The following is a 27,116-nucleotide window of genomic DNA, read 5'->3' as shown; positions in this document are numbered from 1 at the left end:
ATGTCTTTGTTTATCCTTGGTCGGTCTTGCCTGGAGCCCCCAGGGGGTCTCCAGAAGCCCCTGCTTGGGCGTGATGTAATGATTTGAAAAAAATTGCCTTTCTTCTTGAATTTTATGTTTTGCTGTTGCTGTTGTACTTGGCATTCCAACATCTTTTGACTGTCTGCTGCCGGGCGTTGCAGTGACGTCACCGGAGAGCGAGGGAGCACGGCGAAGGAGAGGGAGGAGGGTTCTGAGGGAGGGCAGAGGGGGGGCTCCACGGTGGCGAGTGTGTGTGTGTGTGTCTGTCAAGTGTCCGTGTGTATCACAGAGGCGTGTGGAGCGGAAATTGAACATTCGGTGAGCTGACAGGATTTGAATTCGGGCGTCGGAAAAAAAACCAAACAAAAAAACGCTTTCCGTCCTAATTGTCCACGTGAGACACTTTCTCCACTTCACTCAAGTCGATGACACTCTGCCCGCTGCTTTCTGTGAGTAGAACTCTGCTACATTACATTTGCTGGGTGTTAAACTTTTTTTTTTTCCTCACCCCCCCCCCCCCCACACACACACTTTATGGCGCATAGCTTTAAAACACAGTTGTAGCCTTTTGTCTCGCGGGGGAGTTCGTCGCCTCGACTATGTTGTACGGTATCCTATATCGTTTTGCTAGTCAACTCGACAGTGGCGGCGTCGCTGCGGTACCGTCGACGCTAGTAGGAGCACATTTGGAACACCGTCGAAGGTGAAACGTGCTCGCCGGTTTACCAATTCAAAAAGGGCAGCTCGCAATGATGAAGCGCGTTCCACGTGCGCTCTCGCCACAACGAGCCCACCACGCGTGGAGACGCGTGGGTGTTGCCCACACATGTACGTTTTAGCATCGGCGTGCATTGCCCATGGCCGGCGCCTGACGTCAACACGAGCGAAGCAGTTATTATTAATAACCAAGTTATTATGACGGGCTTAATGAGACGGATAACAGATTGCAATGTGCCAGTAATAGACTGCATTCTCTCTTTAATTTTCTTTTTTTTTTTTTGGTTTTATATACATTTGACACGGTGTCAGCAACTCTTTCAAAGTACAACTAAATTCTTCCCCCCAAAAAATGAATTCTTCTATGTGTTAAAAAAATGAAGATTTAAAGAAGATCTTTGGTTGCATTTAAGAAACATCAGAGATTGCGGCATGTGGAGACCTAAACATGCACAGTGGGCTGTCATTATAATGGCAATTTAAGGTGGAATTAAAACCTTTGCCACAACTTTACCCATGGAGAAGATAACTTACATTTTAAAGGGAAAGCTATCACTCTTCCAAAACATTTGCATTCCTTTTATGCATTATATGGCAAATGTGGATTTAAGCAATGCAGTGAGGGAGACTTCGATCTTAGTGGTCCTCTGCAGTTTCCTAAACTGACATCCTTCCTTTCGATACCCGACTTCATCATTTGGCGTTCACTGTACATGCGATTTATTATTATTATTTTTTTTAAAATTTAGAAGCAGACACAATAGTGAAATAATTTGGGCTAATCCTTGATAAAACAGACCTTTGATGATGAGTGTTGTCATCTTTTTTACTTACGTACTGTACATGTATATATCATTTTGTATGATTACTTTATTATTATTAGTATTTTAGGTACATAGTTACTGCTAGTGCAGGATAAGTACTATGCTTTCATATACGCATGTACTCAGGTGGTACAGGTCATAAATACAGTATTTGTGCTTGTGTGTTTTGTCATTGTTACCTAAATGACAATGTAAGGCAATTTGTATGTTGGACAGCATACTAACTGCCCTGGAAGTTTCCTTTGACTTGTGAACAATCTTTTTATTTTATTTTGTATTTGTTTATTTATTTTTTATCTCTATGTAATTGAAAGCAACTTGAAAACGCACTAAAGATATTGTTTTGGGAAAAAAAAAAAAAAAAACTCTTTCCAGAAATATTCATCTCAGAAAGACAAAATTGGATTCGCTGGTGTTGCTTACAGTTAACAATGTAACATTTGCCTACCTGTTTGTTTTCTTTCAAGATGCCGGCTAAAGCTCGACGTTGTCACCGCCGTTTCAGTAAGTTGAAGACCGCAGAGTGTTTAATTTTTCATGTTGTTTTTACATATGGAGTCTTTGTGGTTGAGGAACCCAATTTAATGACTGTTGAGTTAGCAGACAAGTCTCCCCTCGCTCAGTTTAGTACTGATGTCTTGCACTTTGAGAGGCGGGTGTTGTCCCTGAGTCACAACACTGCAAAGGTTGCAGTCATTAACAGGGGTGGTGGGGGCTTAGGAACACATGAATTGAAGGTATTTGTTGTTTTACCAAGTGCTTCTTCTTATCACATTAATAAAGTTGAAGAATAGCAGATCAGTGCTGGTCTCGAGACCAAGACCGGAGTTGAACGTTTTCCATTCGTATGATTTGTCACTTTACTGTCACTATAGTTGGACCCAGTAAAATGCAGACATCCACTTAAGGCTAGGCTGAACCAACTGCAGTCATCCAAAGATGACTACTTAACTGCATATGCTTGCCCGAATATTGTAATAACGTTACAATAAGCTGTAATTAAAGTCAACATTTTCCCATCCACATTTGTGATTTTACAAGAAAGAAACAATTCATGTCTGACAGAAAGATCTTTTAAAATAAAAAATGTCATTATTTTCCAAGGGGGAAAAAGGTGTAATTTGAACGACAAATTCTCGGGGAAAACTGTTAATTTTTAAACAAATAACTTTTCATGAAAACATGTTTTTAAAGGAAAAAGTCCTAATTTATGACAATAAATCAGACAAAAATGACTAATTTAAATGTATACACGGCTGGTGAGGATGTTGTTAAGAATAATAATGATAACTTAGATTTATATAGCGCCTTTCACGTAACCCAAGGACGCCTAATATAATAGCGTTAATGATGATAATCTTGTGAAGTTGCGCAAGGATACGAATGCTTCTTGGCACAGCACACAATCATCAGCATTCAAACAGTTGAATTGCCAATTAATGTGCGATGCTCATCTGACAATTGTTATGTGACATACAAACTGAAGCACAGTGAATTAGGTCACAAAAAACTGCTTGTGGCAGCTACACGCTAACTTACTGTATCTTTACTGGTGCTCATTACCAAACGTCCGGCTCACATATACCTGACAAATTAAATATCAAAATCAAATTCAGTTCTGTTGAGCATTTTTCCATTTTGTATGTTTGATCTTAGCATAAAATCAAAGTATGAAAAAAAAAAGAATATTTTTTTTGTATTAGATTAAAAAACAAGACAAAATAATGAGTCACTTTTACCAAGTTTTCTTTTTTCGTTGCCATTTTAAAATGGAACAAAGAAATGATACACAGATTGAGTTGGTGGTGCTGGTAGTTCTTGTTATCCTTCTTTTCCATTTGTAAGTTGCACTCTGATGGGAATCTGGTTAATCAGCATGTTAAGATATGCAAGTTGCACTGTGAAGAATGGCATGCAGTGTGTGCACTTTGTTTAGCAATTCATCTGCGAAAAGAGGAAAGCCTCACTGTTTTTAAAGACGGAACTTGTTTAAGATGGATCGCTTTTGGCATCACAATGCCATCAGGAACCCCTTTGTGACATACAGTGGGGGAAAAAAAATATATAATGCAAAAGATATTATCTATATTAAAATATAATCAAATATCAGATTTTTGACGAGGCCAAATAACACAATGTAACACTGCAAATATAAATGTGATTGGGTTCTAGCTATGAATGTACCGCTGTCCGTGGTGCTGAATCAAATGTGACTGCCGGGATTGTGTAGTAAATCTGATAATTGACCGTTTCAAATGTGTGACTTCACTCGCATGAAAGCGCAGGAATGTTCGACAGTTGTTTTGCAGAAAGAATGTTTGAAAGAAGGGAGTGAGTAGGGCTGGGCGTTTATGAACTACAAATGGGCTGCAATTTGTTTTTTCCTCCAAAGATCTGATATATGTTCTCGACCCCATTCCTTTAGGACCCCCCCCCCCCCCAATTCTATTACTCAAATAATCAAGTTTTTCACGTTTCTCTTCTGGAAATTATCCTGCAACCGAATCCAAGCATTGAATCCTGCATTCTTTTTCCACCAGCAAGCATTTATCAACTTTGAACAATATACAAACTTCCACATGAATAAGTTCTAAATAGAAATTAAATTTCAGTTTTACTTTCCAGATAATGTTAAAATGAAAGCGCTTCCACTTTGTGGGCAAATGTCCCCTTTTCCAAAACATGTACGTTAGCACAATCCTTGATAAACTAACATTTGATAATTTGAATTAACACAACTGGTTAGAGCGTCTGCCTCACAGTTCTGAGGTCTGAGGTTCAATCCCCGGCTTCGCCTGTGTGGAGTTTGCATGTTCTCCCTGTGCTTGCGGGGGTTTTCTCCGGGGACTACGGTTTCCTCCCACATCCCAAAAACATGCACGCGAGGTTAATTGAAGACGCGAGGTTAATTGAAGACTCTAAAACTCATCCTCACAGGAATAAACTTTGAGTTTTTAGTCAAATACAGTTTACTTAGAAGTAATGCATCATATTTATTAGGTCCAAAATATTTTTTTTTTGTGGATGACAGTTAATGTTTAAAAGTGGCATACTACATTTATTGCAGTGTAGCGTGTTCTTTTGTTCTTAAAGTTACCAATGCCATAGATGTATGGTAGCCACTAATTGTGTGTTACTTAAAACATCTGTACAGGGAATGTAATCAGCTTCATGTACAATGAGTATACTAATAAAAAGTCAGTGGAAGCTTGGTATAATGGACTAATAAGGGAGAGGTGTTGTCCGTTTAAAGCTGAATGTTCGTTAAAGTGAAGCACTTTTATTTTGTGGCCTAAAAACACGGTTGCTGTCCTGAGCCATGAAGTACTTCAGCTTCTTTTTCCCACCTCTGTTACGATTGGATGCCATAGTGATGTGTTGACAAGAAAACAAATGCGTGTATACTGTACCACAATCAGTATACCATGTTCGAGAGACGTGTACATGACGAGTGCCCTTGAGGTAGATATGACACGCCCCTTTGAGCTGCATGCCTATGGCGACGCTAAGCTAATGTCCATGCATTGCCTTTGATGGGAATGTCGCCCCTGCCAACATGGCCGCCACGTAAGTACGCCTGTTAGCCGGCTCTAGTTTTCACGATCTGCTCGGGGGTTCTTCGGTGGCCTGCGTGCCTGCCGATGACGCCACTTTACGGCAGCTCCACTAGGACAAACTACATGGCGCGTCAGATTTGTTCTGTTACAATCACCATCGCGGTTTGGTATTCATTATTTCTGTTTGTTCGTTCAATTCACCTTGTTCAATTGTTCGTTTAATTCACCTTATACCCTTTCCCCCATACACAGTAGCCTACAGAGATTTACAACTAACTACTGTAATTTTATAATGGCTGTAAATCCTCTTGGTCCGTCCACATGTTGGTCACCACCTATTCCAGCTCCTTCCCTCAGGTAGGCGCTATCGAACAATGCAAACTAAAACTAGCAACAGCTTCTTCCCTCTTGCCATTAACTTCTTAAACAGATAACCTACAATTCCATTGTAACATGCTGCCAATTTTGTCTTGAGATTGTTGTCATATCGCTGTCGGGCCAATTACACATTATTCATGCACTCACTGTAGTAGTTCTCGCCACTCTGCACTATTTGCATATCTGTTGTTGAGCAATACTGGTCACTAATGTGCTTGAGAAGTATCTGCACCATTGACACTGTTCCAGATGATCACACGACTAGTCACTTTAAACTGCTTAAGTTTCTTGAAGTCTCTGCGCCATTTCCACAGTGGTCACTGTATCAGATTATCACTCTATTAGTCATTTCAAACTCCTGTAATTGCGAGAGGACTCTGCATCATTTGCACAATTGTCAAAAAAAAAAGTATTGGCATTATGCGGCAAGGTGGATAGACTGGTCAGCACATCTGCCTCACAGTTCCGAGGACACAGGTTCAAATCCGGCCCCGCCTGTGTGGAGTTTGCATGTTCTCCCTGTGCGTGCGTGGGTTTTCTCCGGGTACTCCGATTTCCTCCCACAACCCAAAAACATGCATGGTAGGTTCATTGGAGACTCCAAATTGTCCGTAGGTGTGAATGTGAGTGCGAATGGTTGTTTGTTTATAAATGGCCTGCGATTGTTTGGTGACCAGTTCCGGGTGTACTCCGCCTCTCGTCCAAAGATAGGTGGTATAGACTCCAGCATGAAGAATAATGTTTGTCTTTGTGTTGCATTTCTTTGTATGAAAAGCGCTTACAAATAAAGTATGATTGATTGATTTTATTTATGATGTATAGTCTGGGATTATTTATTGGACCAAATATCAGTTCCAATATTTATATTTAAAAATACATCTTCATTTTAATACAAATATTAATCAAAGGAGCAGCACGGCGGGCGACTGGTTAGAGCGTCAGCCTCACACTTCTGTGGACCCGGGTTCAATCCCTGGCCCCGCCTGTGTGGAGTTTGCATGTTCTCCCCGTGCCTGCGTGGCTTTTCTCCGGGCATTCCGGTTTCCTCCCACATCCCAAAAACATGCATGCAGGTTAATTGAAGACTCTAAATTGCCCGTAGGTGTGAATGTGAGTGCGAATGGTTGTTTGTTTCTATGCGCCCTGCGATTGGCTGGCAATCAGTTCAGGGTGTACCCCGCCTCCTGTCCGATGATAGCTGGGAAAGGCTCCAGCACGCCCGCGACCCTAGTGAGGAGAAGCAAGCGGCTTAGAAAATGGATGGATGGATGGATGGATATTAATCAAAGGCAGTTACCTCCCACTAGGGTTGGGCATCGAGAATCGAAAAATTCCTGTTCCCAGTTTCGATGCCTAGTCCTCCGGCCCCGAAGAAGAGTTGGCGAAAACAAACGAAGAAGCGGCAAAAACCAATGAAGAACGCACACTAAGACGTGCTTGTACCCAACGGCGATGGCGGGGAACAAAAGTGTGTATTGAATTTGTTAAAATTAATGACCAATCGCCTCAGTGCAACACTTGGAATAAGATTATATTGTGCAAAGGAGGCTTTCACGATGTTTTAACGTCTGACGGGCTCTGAGTCTCAGCCTACACTGTGCAGAGCTTCGGTGAAGTCAACTCTCGGTCAATTGGGTGACAAAATAAAAGGCGAAAAGCTTAAAACAGGAGGTCAAGCTAAAACTTGCACACATTTGACGTGTGCAAGTTTGACATTTGACGTATGCAAGTTGACATTTGACGTGATAAAACAGTCCCAAATAACGATTTTAACAATGCTATATTTAACTTTTAGCTGAAACATTATTTAACAAATATTAAGTCAATTGGGTTAGTTCCAAACACATTGCCTTTTAGTTCATAGGTTTCATATTGATACTGGTTACAAAGAACCCAAAGTCAAATGTTCATTTTAGTCTATGCTGCGGGGCGCTCAGAAAATGGATGTTCATAATTTGGTCACCCTTTATGTGAGCCATGCAAACGTTTTTGACCCAGCCCCCTCAAAGAATTGGAATCGAGAATAGTTTGGAACCGGAATCAAAATAAAGAACCAGAACCGGGACAGGAATTGCTCAAATTCAAACAATGCCCAACGCTACCTCCCACCATAAAGTTGAAACTTTAAACATTATACCCTACACTATATAATGTTAAAGAACCTCATTACAAGTTAACTTTACCAGCTGAGGTTGCAAATTTTACATTTCCCTTTTAATATGTTGAACTCATTAACAAATCAACGAATCACTGCTTAATTCACTTAATACCAACATACAGGCAAGAACTTAAATGTGCGAAGCCTACAGTGAAAACAGTCAAAAAGTGGACCAATGAAGCCAAGATGGAACTTCAAAGCTGTTTAGACTGCACAGACTGGAGTGTCTTTGAAAATTCAGGTGGCAGCCTGGATGACTATACGGACGCTGACACATCTTATATCAGTTTCTGTGAAGAGGTGTCTGTACCAACAAAGTCATTTCGCACGTTCAATAACAACAAACCGTGGTTCACTGCCAAACTTAAGCCACTTCGCCAGGCTAAAGACGATGCATATCGAAGTGGGGACCGGGCCCTGTATTAATCACACTAGAAACCAGATGACTAAAGAAATTAACATTGCAAAGAGAAACTATGCAGTAAAGTTAGAAAAACAGTTTAGCTCTCATGACTCTAAATCAGTCTGGCATGCATTACAATCGCTAACCAATTACAAGCGACGATCCCCATAAGCTGAGAACAATAGTAGACTAGCCAACGACTTGAAAACCTTCTACTGCAGATTTGAAAAGGACACAAATTTGCAGATGACACCATAGTCATCGGCCTCATCAAAGACGGTGACGAGTCTGCGTATCGACAGAAAGTGAAGCGGCTGGAGCTGCGGTGCGGCCGACACAACCTGGAGCTGAACACGCTCAAGACGGTAGAGATGATCGTGGACTTCAGGAGGCATCCATCGCCACAGCTGCCCCTCATGCTGTCCTGTGTTCTTCCATCACAGTCTGGTTTGGTGCTGCTACAAAAAAAGGACAAACTCCGACTGCAACGGACAATCAAAACTGCTGAAAAGATTGTCGGTACCCCCCTACCCACCCTCGAGGACTTGCATGCTGCCAAAACTAAGACAAGACCATGCAAAATCCTCTCGTACCCTCCACATCCTGGTCACCAGCTCTTCCAGCTCCTTCCCTCAGGTAGGCGCTACCGATCAATGCAAACTAAAATTAGCAACAGCTCCTTCCCTCTTGCCATTAACTTCTTAAACAGCTAACCAACAATTCCATTGCAACATGCTGCCAATTTTCTTGTCTTACGTTTGTTGTCACATTTCTGTCGGGCCAATTATGTATTACTCGTGCACTCACTGTAGAAGTCTCGCCACGCTGCACTATTTGCATATCTGTTGTTGACCAATACTGGCCACTCATTTGCCTGAGTATCATCTGCATCATTTGCACAATCAACTGAGTAGTACCTGCAACATTTGCAGATTCAACATTGTCCCAGATTATCGCACTACTAATCACTTTAAACTGCATACATTTCTTTCAGTCTCGGCGCCCTTTACACAATGGTCTTTTCACTGGACTATTGGTCTTTTAGTCATTCAAACTGCTCTAAGTGCTAGAGGACTCTGCATCTTTTTGCACAATTGTCAATAAATAAATAAATACCATTACTAGATTACTAGCAACCTTTTATTGCTCTGTGACTGTTTTTCTCAATGTCTTTATGTCTCAAAAGTATTCTCTGTCAATTGACTGTCTGTTGTCTTACTAGAGCGGCTCCGACTACCAGAGACAAATTCCTTGTGTGCTTTTAACATACTTGGCAAAATAAAGATGATTTTGATTCTGATGAACAAAAAGTGCACGTCTTTTTCAACTTCAAATTTTATTTACATAATGCGTGCAGGCGGCATGGTGGACGACTGGTTAGAGCGTCAGCCTCACAGTTCTGAGGACCCGGGTTCAATCCCCGGCCCCGCCTGTGTGGAGTTTGCATGTTCTCCCCGTGCCTGCGTGGGTTTTCTCCGGGCACTCCGGTTTCCTCCCACATCGCAAAAACATAGGTGTGAATGTGAGTGCGAATGGTTGTTTGTTTGTATGTGCCTTGCGATTGGCTGGCGACCAGTTCAGGGTGTACCCCGCCTCCTGTCCGATGACAGCTGGGACAGGCTCCAGCACGCCCGCGACCTGAGTGAGGAGAAGCGGCTCAGAAAATGGATGGATGGATGGATGGTGTAAACATGCATAGGCAACTTAGTATTGTGTGAGTGTGTATGTATGTATATACATATATATATATATATATATATATATATATATATATATATATATCCCCCCTCAGAGGGTCGCTATGGCTGCATGATATTGGAAAAACAAGTGATATGCATGTTGAATATTGCGATATTGATATAGCAATATTTAACATGCCTGTAAAGAAATATTTTTATCATTAATGAATGAAATAAACAAAATTTAATGTGGCAAAATAACCAGGCTATACAGTATGTGTTCTCCCATATTTCAGAAATGTTATTCATTTTAGGCACAAGTTGTTCATTGTTTTTTTCATTGTTCATTTCCTCCTTTCCCACGTCTGCCACTCTTCCTCTGCTCGCTGCTGCTGAGATTCTCAAAGTATCCCTATGAGTCCACTCTAGCCAATAGGAGACCAGTATCTAGGGAGGTGGAGTTTTCCTTTCGTCCGAAGTAAGTTGAGATAGGCTCCAACACACCCGCGACCCTAGTGAGGAGAAGCGAAATGGAAGATGAACGAATGAATAAAGGCTCCAGCGCCTCGTGACCCTGAACAGTATAAGCGGTATAGAGAATGGATGGATGGAAGTCGAGGATAGAAGTTTGTTTTACGATTGTTGAAGTTACTGTAAAAAGGGGTTTGGTAACCAAAAAAAAATACTTGCAAAATCTCAATGTTGTTATTTAATACATAACAAAAATTATGGAAGTCGACGCACATGATTTGCTTTCGCAGGCCGCATAAATGATGTGGTCTAAAGCTATAAAGAACTTGTTTTTTTGTTTTTAAAAAAAATAGTTTTATGCCCCCCATGCTTTAAATGCATTTAAACTTATTAAAACACACTTAAACTTTTTAAAACATACTTTTAAAGGTATTCCTTTGCGCCTTTTTTCCCCACTCTCTTGCACACGCAGTTCTCTAAATAGGCAAAGCGTGCTTGCTTTCTCTGTCTTTATTTGTCACTTGCAGTATCTAACGCAGATAAGAAATGATGCAGCAATGTTGTCATCAAAATAACATCACATTGTGTGCGCTCAGATTTCCTGTCTTCCCAGCCCCCAGAGTTATACAGTGTTCCCTCATTTTTCGCGGTTAATGGGGACGAGAACCCCCCCGCGTAATGTGAAAAACCGCGAAGTAGGATTTGCAGTTGTTTTTCCCCACTATAATTATTATTTATCCCATCCATCCATTTTCTGAGCCGCTTCTCCTCACTAGGGTCACGGGCGTGCTGGAGCCTATCCCAGCTATCTTCGGGCAGGAGGCGGGGTACACGCTGAACTGGTTGCCAGCCAATCGCAGGGACGCATATAAACAAACAACCATTTGCACTCACATTCACACCAACGGGCAATTTAGAGTTGTCAATTAACCTAGCATGCATGTTTTGGGGATGTGGGAGGAAACCGGAGTGCCCGGAGAAACCCCACGCAGGCACGGCGAGAACATGCAAACTCCACACAGGCGGGGCCCGGGATTGAACCCCGGACCTCAGAACTGTGAGGCAGACGCTCTCACCAGCCGGCCACCGTGCCGCCTAATTATTATTTATTTATTTGTAAATTGGACAGAATAAAGAGGCAATGGGAAGCTCATAAATACTTTGAGAATACTCAATACCCGGTATAACACTTACATTATGCTAATTTCAGTTAATGGATTTAATGATTGGTGTCCATGTAGAAGAAGAGTAATTATGTAGATTCTTAATGTTGAAGAATAAAAGATAATTTTCATTTGCAAACCCACAATCATTGTGAGCCATTTTACATTGTAGAAATAAACATGTTTTTGGGTGAACTTTCTTTTATGTCGGCACTGACCTTAATCATAGAAGCCAGAAGCAATGAAAAACTTGTTTCGATGTCCTAGCAAAAATTATTAACCTTTAGATATGCCAGTGTGTAAGGCAAAAAAAACACTGGTGAACATTTTGTCAGCCTGTTCATTAAATGGCCATTATCCGCTGTCAGGCGAGTATTGATTTTATTATGCACCAGCCGTGTTCAACAACATGTATTTCTATTATAGCAGATAAGTAGAAGGAATAGCTAGATGGAGTTAGTATTTTTTTTTTTTATCGGACTAGGCTTCTTTGATTTCAGATGGGCCATTACTTCAGGATATAATGTTTAATCTCATTTGATACCAATATTCTTTTTATAATCCCCCAGGGTACATAGTTTACAGTATTGTAAAACATCGTTTTACCATTCAGCAGAATTTTTTTTTAACAAATTTACAAATCTACTCATTCTGTACAACTTTTGCAAATTAAGTAAATCAATAAATTGATTAAACACATTACAATCCAAACAATTTGTTTTGTATAATGTAAAGTGGACCTTTTTGGCTACAAGGTATTTGTTGTTTTGGCATTAGTGTCTTAAATACATTTTAACATTTAGTTTTGTTTTTTTTCACAAAAAAATCCACAAAACCCCAAGCTACAGAGGATGGATTTGGCCTGCTGGATACATTCGGCCCATCCAGAGTCTCTGACCAATCCTCACCGTGTTCATAAAGTCCAAAAAAAAAAAAAAAAAAAAAAAAAAAAAAAAAAAAAACACATAATTTTACATCCCGATATACAGTGGGTCATTCCCCATAACAACATATACCTTGTTAAAAGAGCATTTTATTTATTTTTTCTCCATTTCTTTTGTAGAACACATTTTTTTTAAAATAGAAAAAAACAATACAATTTATAAAAGACAAATAAAAGTGCAATAAAATGCAAATATCCAGTGGAAAAATACTAGTCAATGTCTCTTTTAGTACAACCAGTTTTATAGTACCTGTAAAGTGAAAATAATGTTTTCATAAATTTGTGTACACCAGAGAGAAGAGTGTTGCGAACAAACATGTCAAATTTGAATGAATACAAAAAATAGTACATAAATTGAGGCTCCAAAATTGTAAAAAATCGAGACCCCCTCCCAGCTTTCCGTGAGCGTGACCGCTGAATGTGCTGAAAATTCACCCGGCTTCCAACTGTCACACAAAAATACATTCTTCATGTATGCGCTCCTATGTTTGTAGTGTACACGAGACGGAATAATGTGTGTTGCTGTGTTTAATGATAAATGGTTAACTTTCCCTGAAGTGTCTCCGTTATGTGAACCAACCAACACACGACACAAATCCGAGTGAGACGGTGACTTATTGGACGACGCCGTTCCGGATTTAGCTCGCTTGTCCGCTAGCTCGTGGTCATCTGGAACCATCGTGCTTCGACACTTATATAGTTCGGGGGAGGGCCGATCTTGCCAGAAAGCCCAAGTGCTCACTTGCGTACGGCTCAAGACATGATCTCTCAACTATGTACTGCTATAGTACTGTGCCAAGTACAGTTGTTTTTCTTTTATCACGTTATGGTTTTGATGGAACGTGAGTGCTTTTTCCAAACTTCACACTTTGTACAGTTGTTCATGACAGGTATAAGTGGTAGAACAGATTCGATTCAATGGCTTTTGGGTGGCATGTTTTCTGCATTGTTTTCTGGTCAAAGTCGGACACTTTTTAAAACCAACCCACGGAATTGCGGTTCCCTCTTTTCGGCACCAACACTTTGGGATCTGTTCCCACGTTATCCTCTGCTAACCTTTCCACCTCTGGCATTTTGTTTACAGCCATGGTCCTCTAGTGTAGCAGTGGCATAAACAAGCATTTACGACGATGTAAAACCCAAACTAATAGGATATACAAAATTGATGAATGGATGACAAAATAATTTGACATCAAATCTTAAGTTATTGCTGAAGCAACAGATGGTGACATTTCACTTCCAAGACTTGAGTAACAAACTTGATTCTTTATTTGCTCTTTTTTTTGTTTTGTTTTCCCCCCCAACTGTGAAGTGACACTTTCAATATGAACAAATAAAAAAATGTTAGATCGACAGTTTTAGTGAAACTTTGGCCCCCTTGTGCCCCAATGGTCATTTGTAAATTTGGCACCCAGGCATGCAACATTTTTGACTTATTTTCCTTCTTTGAGCCTCTATAGGCAAACCTGGCGATGTTGTCTTCAATTTGTCAGCATTCAGCTAGTTCATACTTGTATATTTCTTTTCATTGTAACCACAACTATGTTCAACCAAAGATTCTTGGAACTATTGCCATGGCAGTACGCACTCGTCACACACTTTCTTCAGAATGGACGATAATATAGATGGGGGGGGGGGGGGGGGGGGGGGGGCGACACTCCTATCCATTTATTTGCAGTTAATACATAACCTGTTTTGTGAAGCACTTTGTTTTGCTTTTTTAAGTATGAAAGGTGCTATATGAATGAAAAAAACAACAACAAACTAATTATGTAGACTAAACTGAGCGCAATACTCATTGCTTGGCTGCAATCAGGATTGGTGGTGTTGAATCAGTCTCGAGTCATTTGCATGGTCAATAAGAACGTCATACCAGCTATAGGAAGTTGAGCTACATACACTAACACCTTGCTATGGCACAGCTCCTCCAAACAGCATTTTTTATTAATTTGTTTGTCTTTAGATTGGGCTGTTTTTATCTAGTTTTGCTTTTTATTTGGGAGAAATCCCCTCCAGGGTTGAAACATTCTTAGTTCAAAGTGAATATCTAAACACTGATAAACAAAAGAACACCAGAGGGAAAAATGATTACATTGCTTTGCTTTTAATTAAATGTTATGGGACTATTTGTGGCCTGGCAGATAAGACTAAATTTTGACTTTGTGTGAGTGCTGGCTCTCTGAGATAGGGAAGCACGAAGGTGTTCTTTCATTCCTTGTAGGCTGTAATCCTCTGATATTTGCAGGTACTTTAGGAGATAAACCCTTGGCATTGGTTGTGACCTTTGTCCTTCTCCCATGCCAGGAAATGGTTCCCTTCCCTGTCACTTTGAGTTTGTAAAGTCAGGATGTTTTTTTTTTTTTTTTTTTTTTTTTTGGACATCTGAGTGTTTCTGCTCAAGGCACTGGCTATCTTGGTTAAGATTTGCTGTGCTGCCACAGCGAGAATACATGTTCACAATGGTTGCGGCCCTCTTGACACCGGTAAGGGTCATTCCTGCTGACTTTGTCTCTCAGTAGCACAGAATGGCGCTGATTTATCTTTGGCTTTACTATTTAATGTTTCTTATTGTTTATTGCTAGGCCTTCACTGTACTCCTTCCCTGTTAGCCCCTTGGCCCTCAACTCTTGTCTCTTTCACTTTGAGGCGATGTCTTCCTTTACAGCCTCCAACAGTTGGAGTGTGACTAATAAACATCGACAAATGGGATTTGGTGTGTTTTTCGCAGCCTCCTATGCGCTATTAAAGACAGATTGCAGTTTTATTTATTGCATTCAGTACACTGCAGCGTGCTGCCCCATAAATGTTGACAGCTCTGTAAACAGTGAGGAAACAGAAGTTAATTAAAATCAAACAACAAAATAAGTGATTAAAACGATACATCAGAATTAAAAGGAAATACAATGGAACTTTTAAGGTCGAACACAGTCTTGACACCGGTTGGCCTCTGACTAGTTAGGATTTGAAGGCATTTTTGAAACAATGAAACAGTCGCCGTCATTAAACTTTGATTATCTGTACAGGGGATGCTCACGATTACTTCTCTTCATATTAAGACTAAACATACTATAGATGACTATGGTGTATTTATTATTGATGATATGATCATTGTAGCCATATTGTACTTAGGAGCATGGACAAAGACAAGTGTGCCATTTGTATTGCAATGGTATGTTGCAATAGGTTCCACAACTGATTTCATGTAATTGATTCAGTATCTATCCAAATTATGCTTGTCAACTACAGTAGAGTGCAGATCTACATATGTAGATCTGCACTCTACATTCCACACCCTCCTCTCATGTTCACATTTGAGTCTATACTGTAGGTATGTTGCTTATCTTAACCTAATGCTGGTAACACAGTGCTGTGAAAAAGTTATTTACCCCCTTTTCAAATTCTTATTTTATTTGGCATAGTTTCCCCATGTTAATGTTGAGCATCCATCCATTTCCTGTACCGCTTTATCCTCACAAGGGTGAGAGGCAGGGTACACCCTGAACTGGTCGCCAGCCAATCGCAGGGCACATATTAACAAACAACCATTCGCGCACACATTCACACCTAAGGGCAATTCAGAGTCTTCAATTAACCTAGCATGCATGCTTTTTGGGATGTGGGAGGAAACCGGAGTGCCCGGAGAAAACCCACGCAGGCACGGGGGAGAACATGCAAACTCCACACAGGCGGGGCCGGGGATTGAACCCCGGTCCTCAGAACTGTCATTGTCATTATATGACTGTGTCAGACAAAAAATCCCATATATATTTATAAATGTATGATCTGACTGTGCAAAAGCTCAGAAGTTTTCCAATTTATGCCCATGGAGTTGGTAACGAGTGTCCATTCCTTTCATCATCCACTGGAATCCCTTATTTTGAACCATGCTTACTGGGAGCATGTCTTTTGGGATGCAATTTGTTTGTTTTGCGATTGTAAAGTCTTACGTTGAGCATGCTTGCCTGGGTGGCACTGTGTCAAGTGGCACAAAAGATTGGTGGTATTCTTTATGCGAACATACACTCGACATAATGTGCAGTACACGCTACTCTTTCTCGTCAGAGTTTACAAAACCAAAATAACTTCACATTCCTGAGCTTTTCGGGCCTTTTTGTCAACGACGTCATCTGTCGACGACATCATCTGTGTCTTCCGTCGTTTTTTGCAAGGGATCTTTTTTTTTTTTTTCCCCAGCGCTCTCCCAGTGTTGAGCTACATGGCTGCAGCAGTACAAACTTTAGCGCCTGTTGTGTTTCATTACGGCTGTGCTGTGTGCGTCAACCTAACTTGGCATGGTTCTATTGATGCTACATGATTGGTTCAACGCAGAGCAACTCTCATTGTTATTGGCTATTCATTACGGCTGCACAACATTTTGTTTGAGCATTGTTATTGTGTACGTGTGCACAATAGTCACATCGCAGGGTCTGCTGCGATGTTGGTGTTCCGGAATATACAGTGAATCAACTGTGATATTAAAAGTGACCAGCCGAGGGACCTGTTTGGACATGCTAATAAGATTAGCACCTTGCATGTTACGGTTGCATATAACGCTTCAAACAACACATGGAGTAGCTCAGAGTGTTGTATACTTATCTCCTTGTATGATAACTATGAACGAGGACACAGGAAATAATGTACACTTGCTACATTTCCTATTTTGCTCTTCAGAATGAAACTACAGTAGGCAGGCATGCCGCAGCTGCGTATGTACGCGAGGTGCATTCAGGGACACTGCGTCCATCTGAGCGGATGTGTTCTTTTGTAATACAGTACATAATTGTAAAAATCGATTACTAGGAAAATTATTTCAATGCTGAAGTTAAAACACTATGATCACACTGTGATAACATGGAAATAATTTTTTTTGTAATATAAGGATATTATTTTCAAAGCTGCGAGGAATGCAAAGTTATCAGTCCTTTCACCATTGTTCCTGTCATACTGTGTTGTCATTGTTTGTACATTCATGAAAAAAAAAGTCCTATATTTTCATTCCTCATTTTTAAAAAAGACCATTGATATTTCCTCATGTTTTTGAAATTGTAGGGTGAAAGCTGCAGCTGGCTACTAGTGTGGACTGAATGGGTGGCAACAATGGGGACATGAAATGCCAGTATTTTGAGGGTAATAGCCCGTCAGCAACATATTGGGAAAAAAAAGAACTATGAACTAGCAACTCCCCAGATGGACGTTTATGAGAGGGCTTGTTAGCAGCACATACCTGGCAAGCATTGACATAATTGATAAAATCCCTTCTAACATTGGGCCACCAAAAGCGCTGTTGAGAGTGTCCAAGTCGGTTGGCAGGTCTCGTGGGACCAAACGATTCTTGACGGCGGGGGATAGTCCTTGAAAAAATGCATCAAGTAGTGCCCTGTTGTTCCACTGACTCTCCGCTGCTAGAATGCGAAACTCAAACGCGTAATCTGACACCCTGCACTTGCCTTGTTCTAAGGTGACAAGGGAGCGGGCTGCCTCACGATCTGGTGTGGAATACTGAAAAACTTGCTCCAGAGTCTTTGCCCGGTGGGGAAGGCAGCTGCCTGCAGCTCAAGGTGGAGTTGGCACTGAGTGATGGACGTCTTAATATTCCCAGAATCTCCAGAGAACCTCTCCCTGTCGAGAGAGCTGTGGGCAGACAGCAGCGGAGGTGGCAGGTGCCTGCAATGTGACTGCTTCACATGGAAACGTTGGTACAGTGGGTGTTGTGCCAGCCGGTTCCTTCTTCTGAACCATATTCATTAGAACTTCAAACTGTGAGGCCACCTGTCTCATCATAGTGTCCTGATGCTCTGACAGTCCCTCTAGATGAAGGTGGAGGGCAGCAAGCTGCTCATCCTGCTTCGAGAGGTGTTGACCCTGCGCTTGAAGGGCTTTGCGCACCGGCTCTGAGTCTGCTGGGTCCATGTAATGTCATGAACGGAACAGAGGACAGGACCCAAAATGCTCGACTCCAATACAAATGGACAGTTTCACAAAAGAGAAGTTTAATAAACGAGCAGAGGAAGGCAATCTGAAAAGGCAACAGTATCCAAAAAACGTGAGGCAAAGAGGCAAGGTCAATAATCGGAACAGTGTCTAGTCTTACTGTGAGTCTTTGACGTGGAAACAAGGAATGCTGGAACGTGACAACATGGTACAACGAACTGGCGACCAGAAAGAATGAGACACAAGGTTAAATACAAGGGGTAATTAGGGTAAACGAGGCACAGGTGGGGAAGATGCTCTCAGGAGCAGGTGTGGACGAGACAGGGGAAGCCAAAAACCAGAAAAAAACATAATAATTCTGTATGTTGAAGCTCATCTTATTCATATCAAGCCTCTCAAGCATCATTATCATGAGCAAGTTTGGCTGTTGTATCAGCAAACGCAAAATCTGAAGCTGCACAGGCCAGCGCTACACATTGTCAAAGAAAAATCTGGCTGAAAGTAGAACAAGCGCACATTCAACCACCTCTCGACATATTCCAAGAGGAAAAGGAAAGAGATAAATCGCAAAGGACAAGACATTGCAAGCTGGTTTATTGGAACTTGGCTTTGAAGTTCGCAGTGAAGGACTGGAGTGAGGCCCAGGAAAGTGAACAACATTAACGTGCTGCTGTAGAGGACACAAAAATGACAGCATGTGTTAAGAAATATCTATCAAAGCGGAAGAAAGTAATGTCACTCGCTCAGGTTTCTGGCCAAGCACGCAAACAGCTGAAGTTGGAAAGGATGATGGCAGCCCTGGAGTGGATGACAGATGGAAGCTATCAAGTAATGCACCTTTTTATTTTACCCCAATGCAGTGCACAACACAAGCTCATCAGCAAAATGGTCTACCACAGTTGCAAAACATCAGCCAACAAATATCAGTTTCAACCTTCAACTTAAAATACTGTATCTTGTGTTCAAGTAGCATAGGAACATCATGAATTACAACATATTACAATCGGCTGATTAAATTACTTTTCACGATGCCATTGGGGGCTTGGACATTACTGACGGGGAAGAACATGATTTGTTAAATCCTCTCAGGGAGAAGTCTTCAGAACAAGCTTTGAGTTTTCAGTGTTTGTAGACTTCATCTCTCCAGGAGCAAAGGCCTGCACACATGCCAGCTTTAACCTTTTCTGGCAAGGTTCAACAGAGAGGGAAGGAATAAATGGGATGGATCTACAATCCCAATTCCAATGAAGTTGGGACGTGTTAAACAAATAAAAACAGAATACAATGATTTGCAAATCATGTTCAACCGATATTTAATTCAATACACTCCAAAGACAAGATACTTAATGTTCAAACTAATAAACTTTATTAATTCTGAGCAAATAATCATGAACTTAGAATTTTATGGCTGCAACACGTTCCAGAAAAGCTGGGAAAGGTGGCAAACAAAGACTGAGAAAGTTGAGGAATGCTCATCAAACACCCCACACATCCCACAGGTGAACAGGTTAATTGGGAAGAGGTGGGTGCCATGATTGGGTATAAAAGGAACTTCCCTGAATTGCTCAGTCATTCACAAGCAAAGGTGGGGTGAGGTTCACCTCTTTGTGAACATGTGCGTGAGAAAATAGTCAAACAGTTTAAGGACAATGTTCCTCAATGTACAATTGCAAGGAATTTAGGGATTTCATCATCTAAGGTCCATAATGTAATCAAAAGGTTCAGACAATCTGGAGAAATCACTGCATGTAAGCGGCAAGGTCGAAAACCATCATTGAATGCCCGTGACCTTCGATCCCTCAGGCGGCACTGCATTAAAAAACAACATCAATGTGTAAAGGGTATCACCAGATGGCCTCAGGAACACTTCAGAAAACCAATGTCAGTAAATACAGTTTGGCACTACATCCGTAAGTGCAACTTGAAACTCTACTATGCAAAGCAAAAGCCATTTATCAACAACACCCAGAAATGCCGCTGGCTTCTCTGGGCCCGAGCTCATCTAAGATGGACTGATGAAAAGTGGAAAAGTGTTCTGTGGTCCGACGAGTCCACATTTCAAATTGTTTTTGGAAATTGTGGACGTCGTGCTCTCCGGGCCAAAGAGGAAAAGAACCATCCGAACTGTTATGGACGCAAAGTTCAAAAGCCAACATCTGTCATGGTATGGGGCTGTGTTAGTGCCAATGACATGGGTAACTTACACATCTGTGAAGGCACCATTAATGCTGAAAGGTACATACAGGTTTTGGAGAAACATATGCTGCCAACCAAGCAACATCTTTTTAATGGTCCCCGCTGCTTATTTAAGCAAGACAATGGCAAACCACATTCTGCATGTGTTACAACAGCGTGGCTTCGTAGTAAAAGGGTGCTGGTACTCGACTGGCCTGCCTGCAGTCCAGAGCTGTCTCCCATTGAAGATGTGGGGCGCATTATGAAGCGGAAAAGACGAACCCGGAGACCCCGGACTGTTAAACAGCTGAAGCAAGCAAGAATGGGAAAGAATTCCACCTACAAAGCTTCAACAATCAGTCAGGAGATGTAGTGTCCTGGGTCGTCCCCGGGGTCTCCTTCCGGTGGGATGTGCCCGGAACACTTTACCAGGGAGGGGTCCTGGAGGCATCTGAATCAGATGCCCATGCCGCCACATCTGGCTCCTCTCAATGTGGAGGAGCAGCAGCTCTACTCTGAGCCCCTCCCGGATGACCGAGCTTCTCCCCCTATCTCTAAGGGAGAGGCCGGACACCCTGCAGAGGAAACTCATTTTGGCCGCTTGTAACCGGGATGTTGTTTTTTCGGTCACAACCCACACCTGGTGACCATAGGTGAGGGTAGGAACGTAGATCGACCAGTAAATTGAGAGCTTTGCATTTTGGTTTTGCTCCTTGTCCTCCACAACGGACCGATACAAATTCTGCATCATTGCAGACACTGCACCGATTCGCTTGTTGATCTCCCGTTCCATTTTTCCCTCACTCGTGAACAAGACCCCAAGATACTTGAACTCCTCCACTTGGGGCAGGATCTCATCCCTGACCTGGAGAGGGCACTCCACCCTTTTCTGAATGAGGACCATAGTCTCAGATTTGGAGGTGCTGATTCTCATCCCAGCCGCTTAACACTCTGCTGCGAACCGCTCCAGTGAGAGTTGGAGAGCACGGCTTGATGAAGCCAACAAAACAACATCGTCTGCAAAAAGCAGAGATGCAATACTGAGGCCACCAAACCGGACCCCCTCTACGCCTCGGCTGCGCCTACAAATTCTGTACATAAACGTTATGAACAGACTCGGTGACAAAGGGCAGCCTTAGCGGAGTTCAACCCTCCCCGGAAACGAGTCCGACTTACTGCCAGCAATGCGGACCAAACTCTGACACTGGTCGTACAGGGACCGAACAGCCCGTATCAGGGGGTTCGGTACCCCATTCTCCTGAAGCACACCCCACAGGATTCCCAGAGGGACACGGTTGAATGCCCTCTCCAAGTCCACAAAACACATGAGGACTGGTTGGGCGAACTCCCATGCACCCTCAAGGACTCTGCCAAAGGTGTAGAGCTGGTCCACTGTTCCATGGCCAGGATGAAAACCACACTGCTCCTCCTGAATCCGAGATTCGACTGTCCAATGGACCCTCCTCTCCAGCACCCCTGAATAGACCTTACCAGGGTAGCTGAGGGGTATGATCCCTGTGCAGTTGGAACACACCGTCCAGTCTCTCTTCTTATAAAAGGGGACCACCACCCCAGCCTGCCAGTCCAGAGGCACTGTCCCCAATGTCCACGTGATGTTGCAGAGATATGTCAACCAGGACAGCCCCATAACATCCAGATCCTTTATGAACTCCGGGCGAATCTCATCCACCCCCGGGGCCTTGCCACCGAGGAGCTTTTTAACAACCTCGGTGACCTCAACCCCAGAGATAGGAGAGACCGCCTCAGAGACCCCAGACTCTGCTTCCTCATGGGATGGCATGTCGGTGGAATTGAGGTCTTTAAAGTATTTTCCCCAGCGGCTCACAATGTCCCGAGTTGAGGTCAGCAGTGCCCCATCCTCACTTTTCACAATGTTGATGGTGCACTGCTTCCCCCTCCTGAGATCCCGGATCGTGGAACAGAATTTCCTCGAAGCCGTCCGGAAAACGTTTTCCATGGCCTCACAGAACTCCCATGTTTGAGTTTTTGCTTCAGCGACCACCAAAGCTGGATTCCTCTTGGCCGGGTGGTACTCATCGGCTGCCTCAGGAGTCCCACAGGCCAAAAAGGACCGATAGGACTCATTCTTCAGCTTGACGGCATCCCTCACCCCTGGTGTCCACCAACAGGTTCGGGGATTGCTGCCACGACTACCTTATGATCACAGCTCCAGTCGGCCTCCTCAGCAATGGAGGTGTGGAACATGGTCCACTCTGACTCAATGTCCCCTGCCTCCTCCGAGACGTGGGTGAAGTTCTGCCGGACGTGGGAGTTGAAAGTCCTTCTGACAGGGGATTCTGCCAGACGTTCCCAGCAGACCCTCACGATATGTTTGGGCCTGCTAGTTCAGACCGGCATCTTCCCCCACTATCGGAGCCCACTCACCACTAGGTGGTGATCAGTTGACAACTCTGCCCCTCTCTTCGTGTTCAAGACATGCGGCCGCAAGTCCGATGACACGACCACAAAGTTGATCATTGAACTACGACCTAGAGTGTCCTGGTGCAATGCGCACGTGTGGACACCCTTATGCTTGAAGATGGTGTTCGTTATGGACAGTCCGTGGTGAACACAGACGTCCAATAACAGAACACCACTCGGGTTCTGATTGGGTGGTCCGTTCCTTCCAATCACACCCTTCCAGGTCTGACTGTCATTGCCCACATGAGCATTGAAGTCCCCCAGCAGAACGATGGGGTCCCCAGTGGGAGCGCTCTCCAGCACCCCCTCCAAGGACTTTAAAAAGGGTGGGTACTCTGAACTGCTGTTTGGTGCATAGGCACAAACAACAGTCAGGACCCGTTCCCCCACCCGAAGGCGGAGGGAGGCTACCCTCTCGTCCACTGGGGTAAACCCCAATGTACAGGCGCTGAGTTGGGGGGCAATAAGTATACCCACACCTGCTCGGTGCCTTTGACTGTGGGCAACTCCAGTGTGGAAGACAGTCCAACACCTCTCAAGAGGACTTGTAGCAGACCCCAAGCCGTGTGTGGAGGTGAGCCCAACAAGTCGGAACTTCTCAATCTCACACACTCTCTGGCTCCTTCCCTGCCGGACAGATGACATTGCACATCCCGAGAGCTATTTCCTGACACATTTAATTTTGGCACTCATGGTCCTCTATATTAGGGTGCGTAAGAACGCTGATAGTGAAGTTAGTGAAACAGTTTTTACAGTATTTATTTGAACTAGAAGAGCATGCAAGCGTGATGAAAATACAAGTAAAAAAAACTACCGTATTTTCACCCTGAACCTATGGGCAATTTAGAGTTGTCAATTAACCTACAATGCATGTTTTTGGGATGCGGGAGGAAACCGGAGTGCCCCGGGAAAACCCACGCAGGCACGGGGAGAACATGCCAAGATGGCGCCTACCAGTGTGGTCACCTCGGTAACGCGCTCTCAAGTATTGTTTATGTGTTTGTGTTTTTCGTTCGTCTTTGGAGACATTACACGACTCACTTACACAAGGGGAGACTTGCTAACCATCAAGGAGGCTACTCCGGACTTTCTTTCACCAACTTTCGCAAATCCGCTCAGTTTTTTCCCCAAGTTCCTTACCGGGGCGCACAGAGGGAAGCGAGCCGACATCCAAGTGAAGCTCCGCAAGCGAGGATACAGATTGGCGTTCCCGTCGATCCACCTCGCGAATGTATGCTCCCTACCCAACAAAGTGGACGAGCTTCATCTTCTGTTAAAGAACAGTAAAGACTTCGGACGTTCCGCCCGCCATGTACTTCACGGAGACCTGGCTTTGCGACCCGATGGCGCTGTCATGCTTCCCGGCTTCGATATTCATCGAGCAGACCGCGACATGGAATCGTCGGGGAAAACAAAGGGCAGCGGGATATGCTTCTATATCAACTAAAAATGGTGTACGGACGTCACGGAGCTCAGCACACACTGCAGCCCGCATTTGGAGACGCTGTTTTTGAACTTTAAGCCATTCTACTCGCCGCGTGAGTTTGCATCATTCATTCTCGCTGGCGCCTATATTCCGCCTCAAGCTAACACGAACGCCGCACTGCTAACGCTCGCCGAACAAGTCAACGAAATTGAAAAAAAACCACCCGGACTCACCCCTCATTATTCTCGGGGACTTTAACAAAGCTAAACTCAACCACGAACTCCCTAAATACAAGCAGCACATTGACTGTCCTACCAGGGAAAATAACATTTTAGACCACTGCTACACTACGGAAAAAAAACATACCGTGCTATACCTCGTGCAGCCCTGGGCTCGTCTGATCACTGCTTAATTCACTTAATACCGACGTACAGGCAAGAACTTAAATGTGCAAAGCCTACAGTGAAAACAGTGAAAAAGTGGACCAATGAAGCAAAGATGGAACTTCAAATCTGTTTAGACTGCACAGACTGGAGTGTCTTTGAAAATTCAGCTGGCAGCCTGGATGAATATACGGACACTGTTATATCCTATACCACCTCATCCACACGCAGCATCAGTACTGGGGCGCCCCGAGGTTGTGTCCTCTTTCCGCTGCTCTTCTCTCTCTACACGAACGACTGCACCTCAGCACACCCGACTGTCAAACTCCTGAAGTTTGCAGATGACACCACTGTCATCGGCCTCATCAAGGATGGTGACGAGTCAGCATATCGACAGGAAGCAGAGCGGCTGGAGCTGTGGTGCGGCCGACACAACCTGGAGCTGAACACGCTCAAAACTGTAGAGATGATCGTGGACTTCAGGAGGCATCCTTCGCCACAGCTGTCCCTCACGTTGTCCAACTGCCTTGTGTCAACCGTCGAGACCTTCAAGTTCCTGGGAATTACAGTCTCTCAGTACCTGAAGTGGGCGACCAACATCAACTCCGTCCTCAAAAAGGCCCAGCAGAGGATGTACTTCCTGGGGCTTCTGAGAAAGCACGGCCTGGCACCGGAGCTGCTGAGGAAGTTCTACACAGCGGTCATCGAATCAGTCCTGTGTTCTTCCATCACAGTCTGGTTTGGTGCTGCTACAAAAAAGGACAAACTCCGACTGCAACGGACAATCAAAACTGCTGAAAGTATTGTCGGTACCCCCCTACCAACACTTGAGGACTTGCACGCTGCCAGAACTAAGACAAGAGCGTGCAAAATCCTCTCGGACCCTCCGCAGCTCACCAGCTCTTCCGGCTCCTTCCCTCAGGTTGGCGCTACCGATCAATGCAAACTAGAACTAGTAGACATTCCAACAGCTTCTTCCCTCTTGCAATCAACTTCTTAAACACCTAACCTACAATTCCATTACGACATGCTGGCAATTTTTGACTTGAGTTCGTTGTCACAATTCTGTGGGGGCCAATTATACATTACTCATGCACTCACTGTAGTTGTCTCGCCACGCTGCACTACTTGCATATCTGTTGTTGACCAATACTCGCCACTCATGCCAGAGTAGCATCTGCTCCATTTGCACACTGATTGAGGAGTATCTGCAACATTTGCACAACCAACATTGTCTCAGATTATCGCACTACTCGTCACTTTAGAACGCATACACTACTTGAAGTCTCAGCGCCCTTTGCACAATGGTCATTGCACCAGACTATTGCAATATTAGTCATTCGAACTGCTCTAAGTGCTAGAGGACTCTGCATCTTTTTGCACAATTGTCAAAAAAAAATGTACCGGCATTACCAGATAACTAGCAACCCTTTACTGCTCAGTGACTGTTTTTATTTTTTGTCAATGTCTTTATGTCTCAAAAGTGTTCTCTGTCAATTGACTGTCTGTTGTCGTACTTGAGCGGCTCCAACTACCGGAGACAAATTCCTTGTGTGTTTTTTGGACATAAAGACAATTCTGATTCTGATGCAAACTCCACACAGGCAGGGCCAGGGATTGAACCCCACTCCTCAGAACTGTGAGCATGACACTCTAACCAGTCGTCCACCGTGACGACTTGATGCATAGATTAGACGACAGGATTTTAGCCCCGATATTGGCCCAATTAGCTATCACGGGCGATTTCCCAGATCAGGCCTGACATATTTTGTCGGGATCAACAAAACTTCTCGAAGTGTGACATAATCCAAAACCAACGATTTAGCCCTACGATAGCCCTGCAGTGCCAAAATTTGAAAAGTTTAGCATGTTTGATTTTTGGGTTATCTTCTGTGTAGTGTGACATATGCACCTTGACGTGACCGGCACATCACCCCCCGTGCTTGCTGTTGTCAGCATACTTGATCGCCGTTATCAACATTTATTCACGTGCACAAACGAGTGTTTACCGAAGCTATTAGAGCATGAGTCGACAGAACGCTGACCTGTTTACGTGGAAACGTTAGTGTTAGCATTAGCTTGCTAGGCTAAATAACATATTGTTGCCTGCTTTCAAGAAACAATCTTGTTATCTTGTTAAAAGTATGTGAATATACCTCAAGCTTGTCCATATTTGGAAGTTGTTGAAGTAGCATGGGTGCTTTTGCCATTTTTCGTTTTTTTTATTTGCTGTCATAGATATGAACAAAAGGTAGATACAGCACGCCCCTTTGAGTTGCGTGCCTATTGCGACACCAAGCTAGTAGGGGCAAAGTGTCAGCACATTCCATGTTTGTTAGTTGAAAGTTCAACTGATTGAGCCTAATTGTTTATACATGGTCATGATAGCAAACAGAAAATGTAATTTTGCTAAAGACTTTTGAAGTGAATGTCCATATAGTGTCT

At 43.3% G+C, this 27,116-nt stretch overlaps 1 protein-coding gene across 1 annotated transcript in view; it reads left to right on the top strand.

Moving 5' to 3' along the window:
* The first annotated feature begins 304 nt into the window (after positions 1-304).
* gabbr1b (gamma-aminobutyric acid (GABA) B receptor, 1b) overlaps positions 305-27,116 on the top strand; it is a 235,893-nt gene continuing 209,081 nt past the window's right edge. Inside the window, 2 exon segments of the mRNA XM_061664564.1 lie at positions 305-470; positions 2,030-2,066. Of these exon segments, the coding sequence (XP_061520548.1) occupies positions 447-470; positions 2,030-2,066 (61 nt within the window). The 5' untranslated portion in view covers positions 305-446.

The sequence above is a fragment of the Phycodurus eques genome, chromosome 20, assembly GCF_024500275.1.
Source record: "Phycodurus eques isolate BA_2022a chromosome 20, UOR_Pequ_1.1, whole genome shotgun sequence".
NCBI lineage: Eukaryota > Metazoa > Chordata > Actinopteri > Syngnathiformes > Syngnathidae > Phycodurus > Phycodurus eques.
The sequence above is the reverse complement of the archived record's forward strand: the minus strand, read 5'-3'. Positions and strand labels throughout refer to the sequence as shown.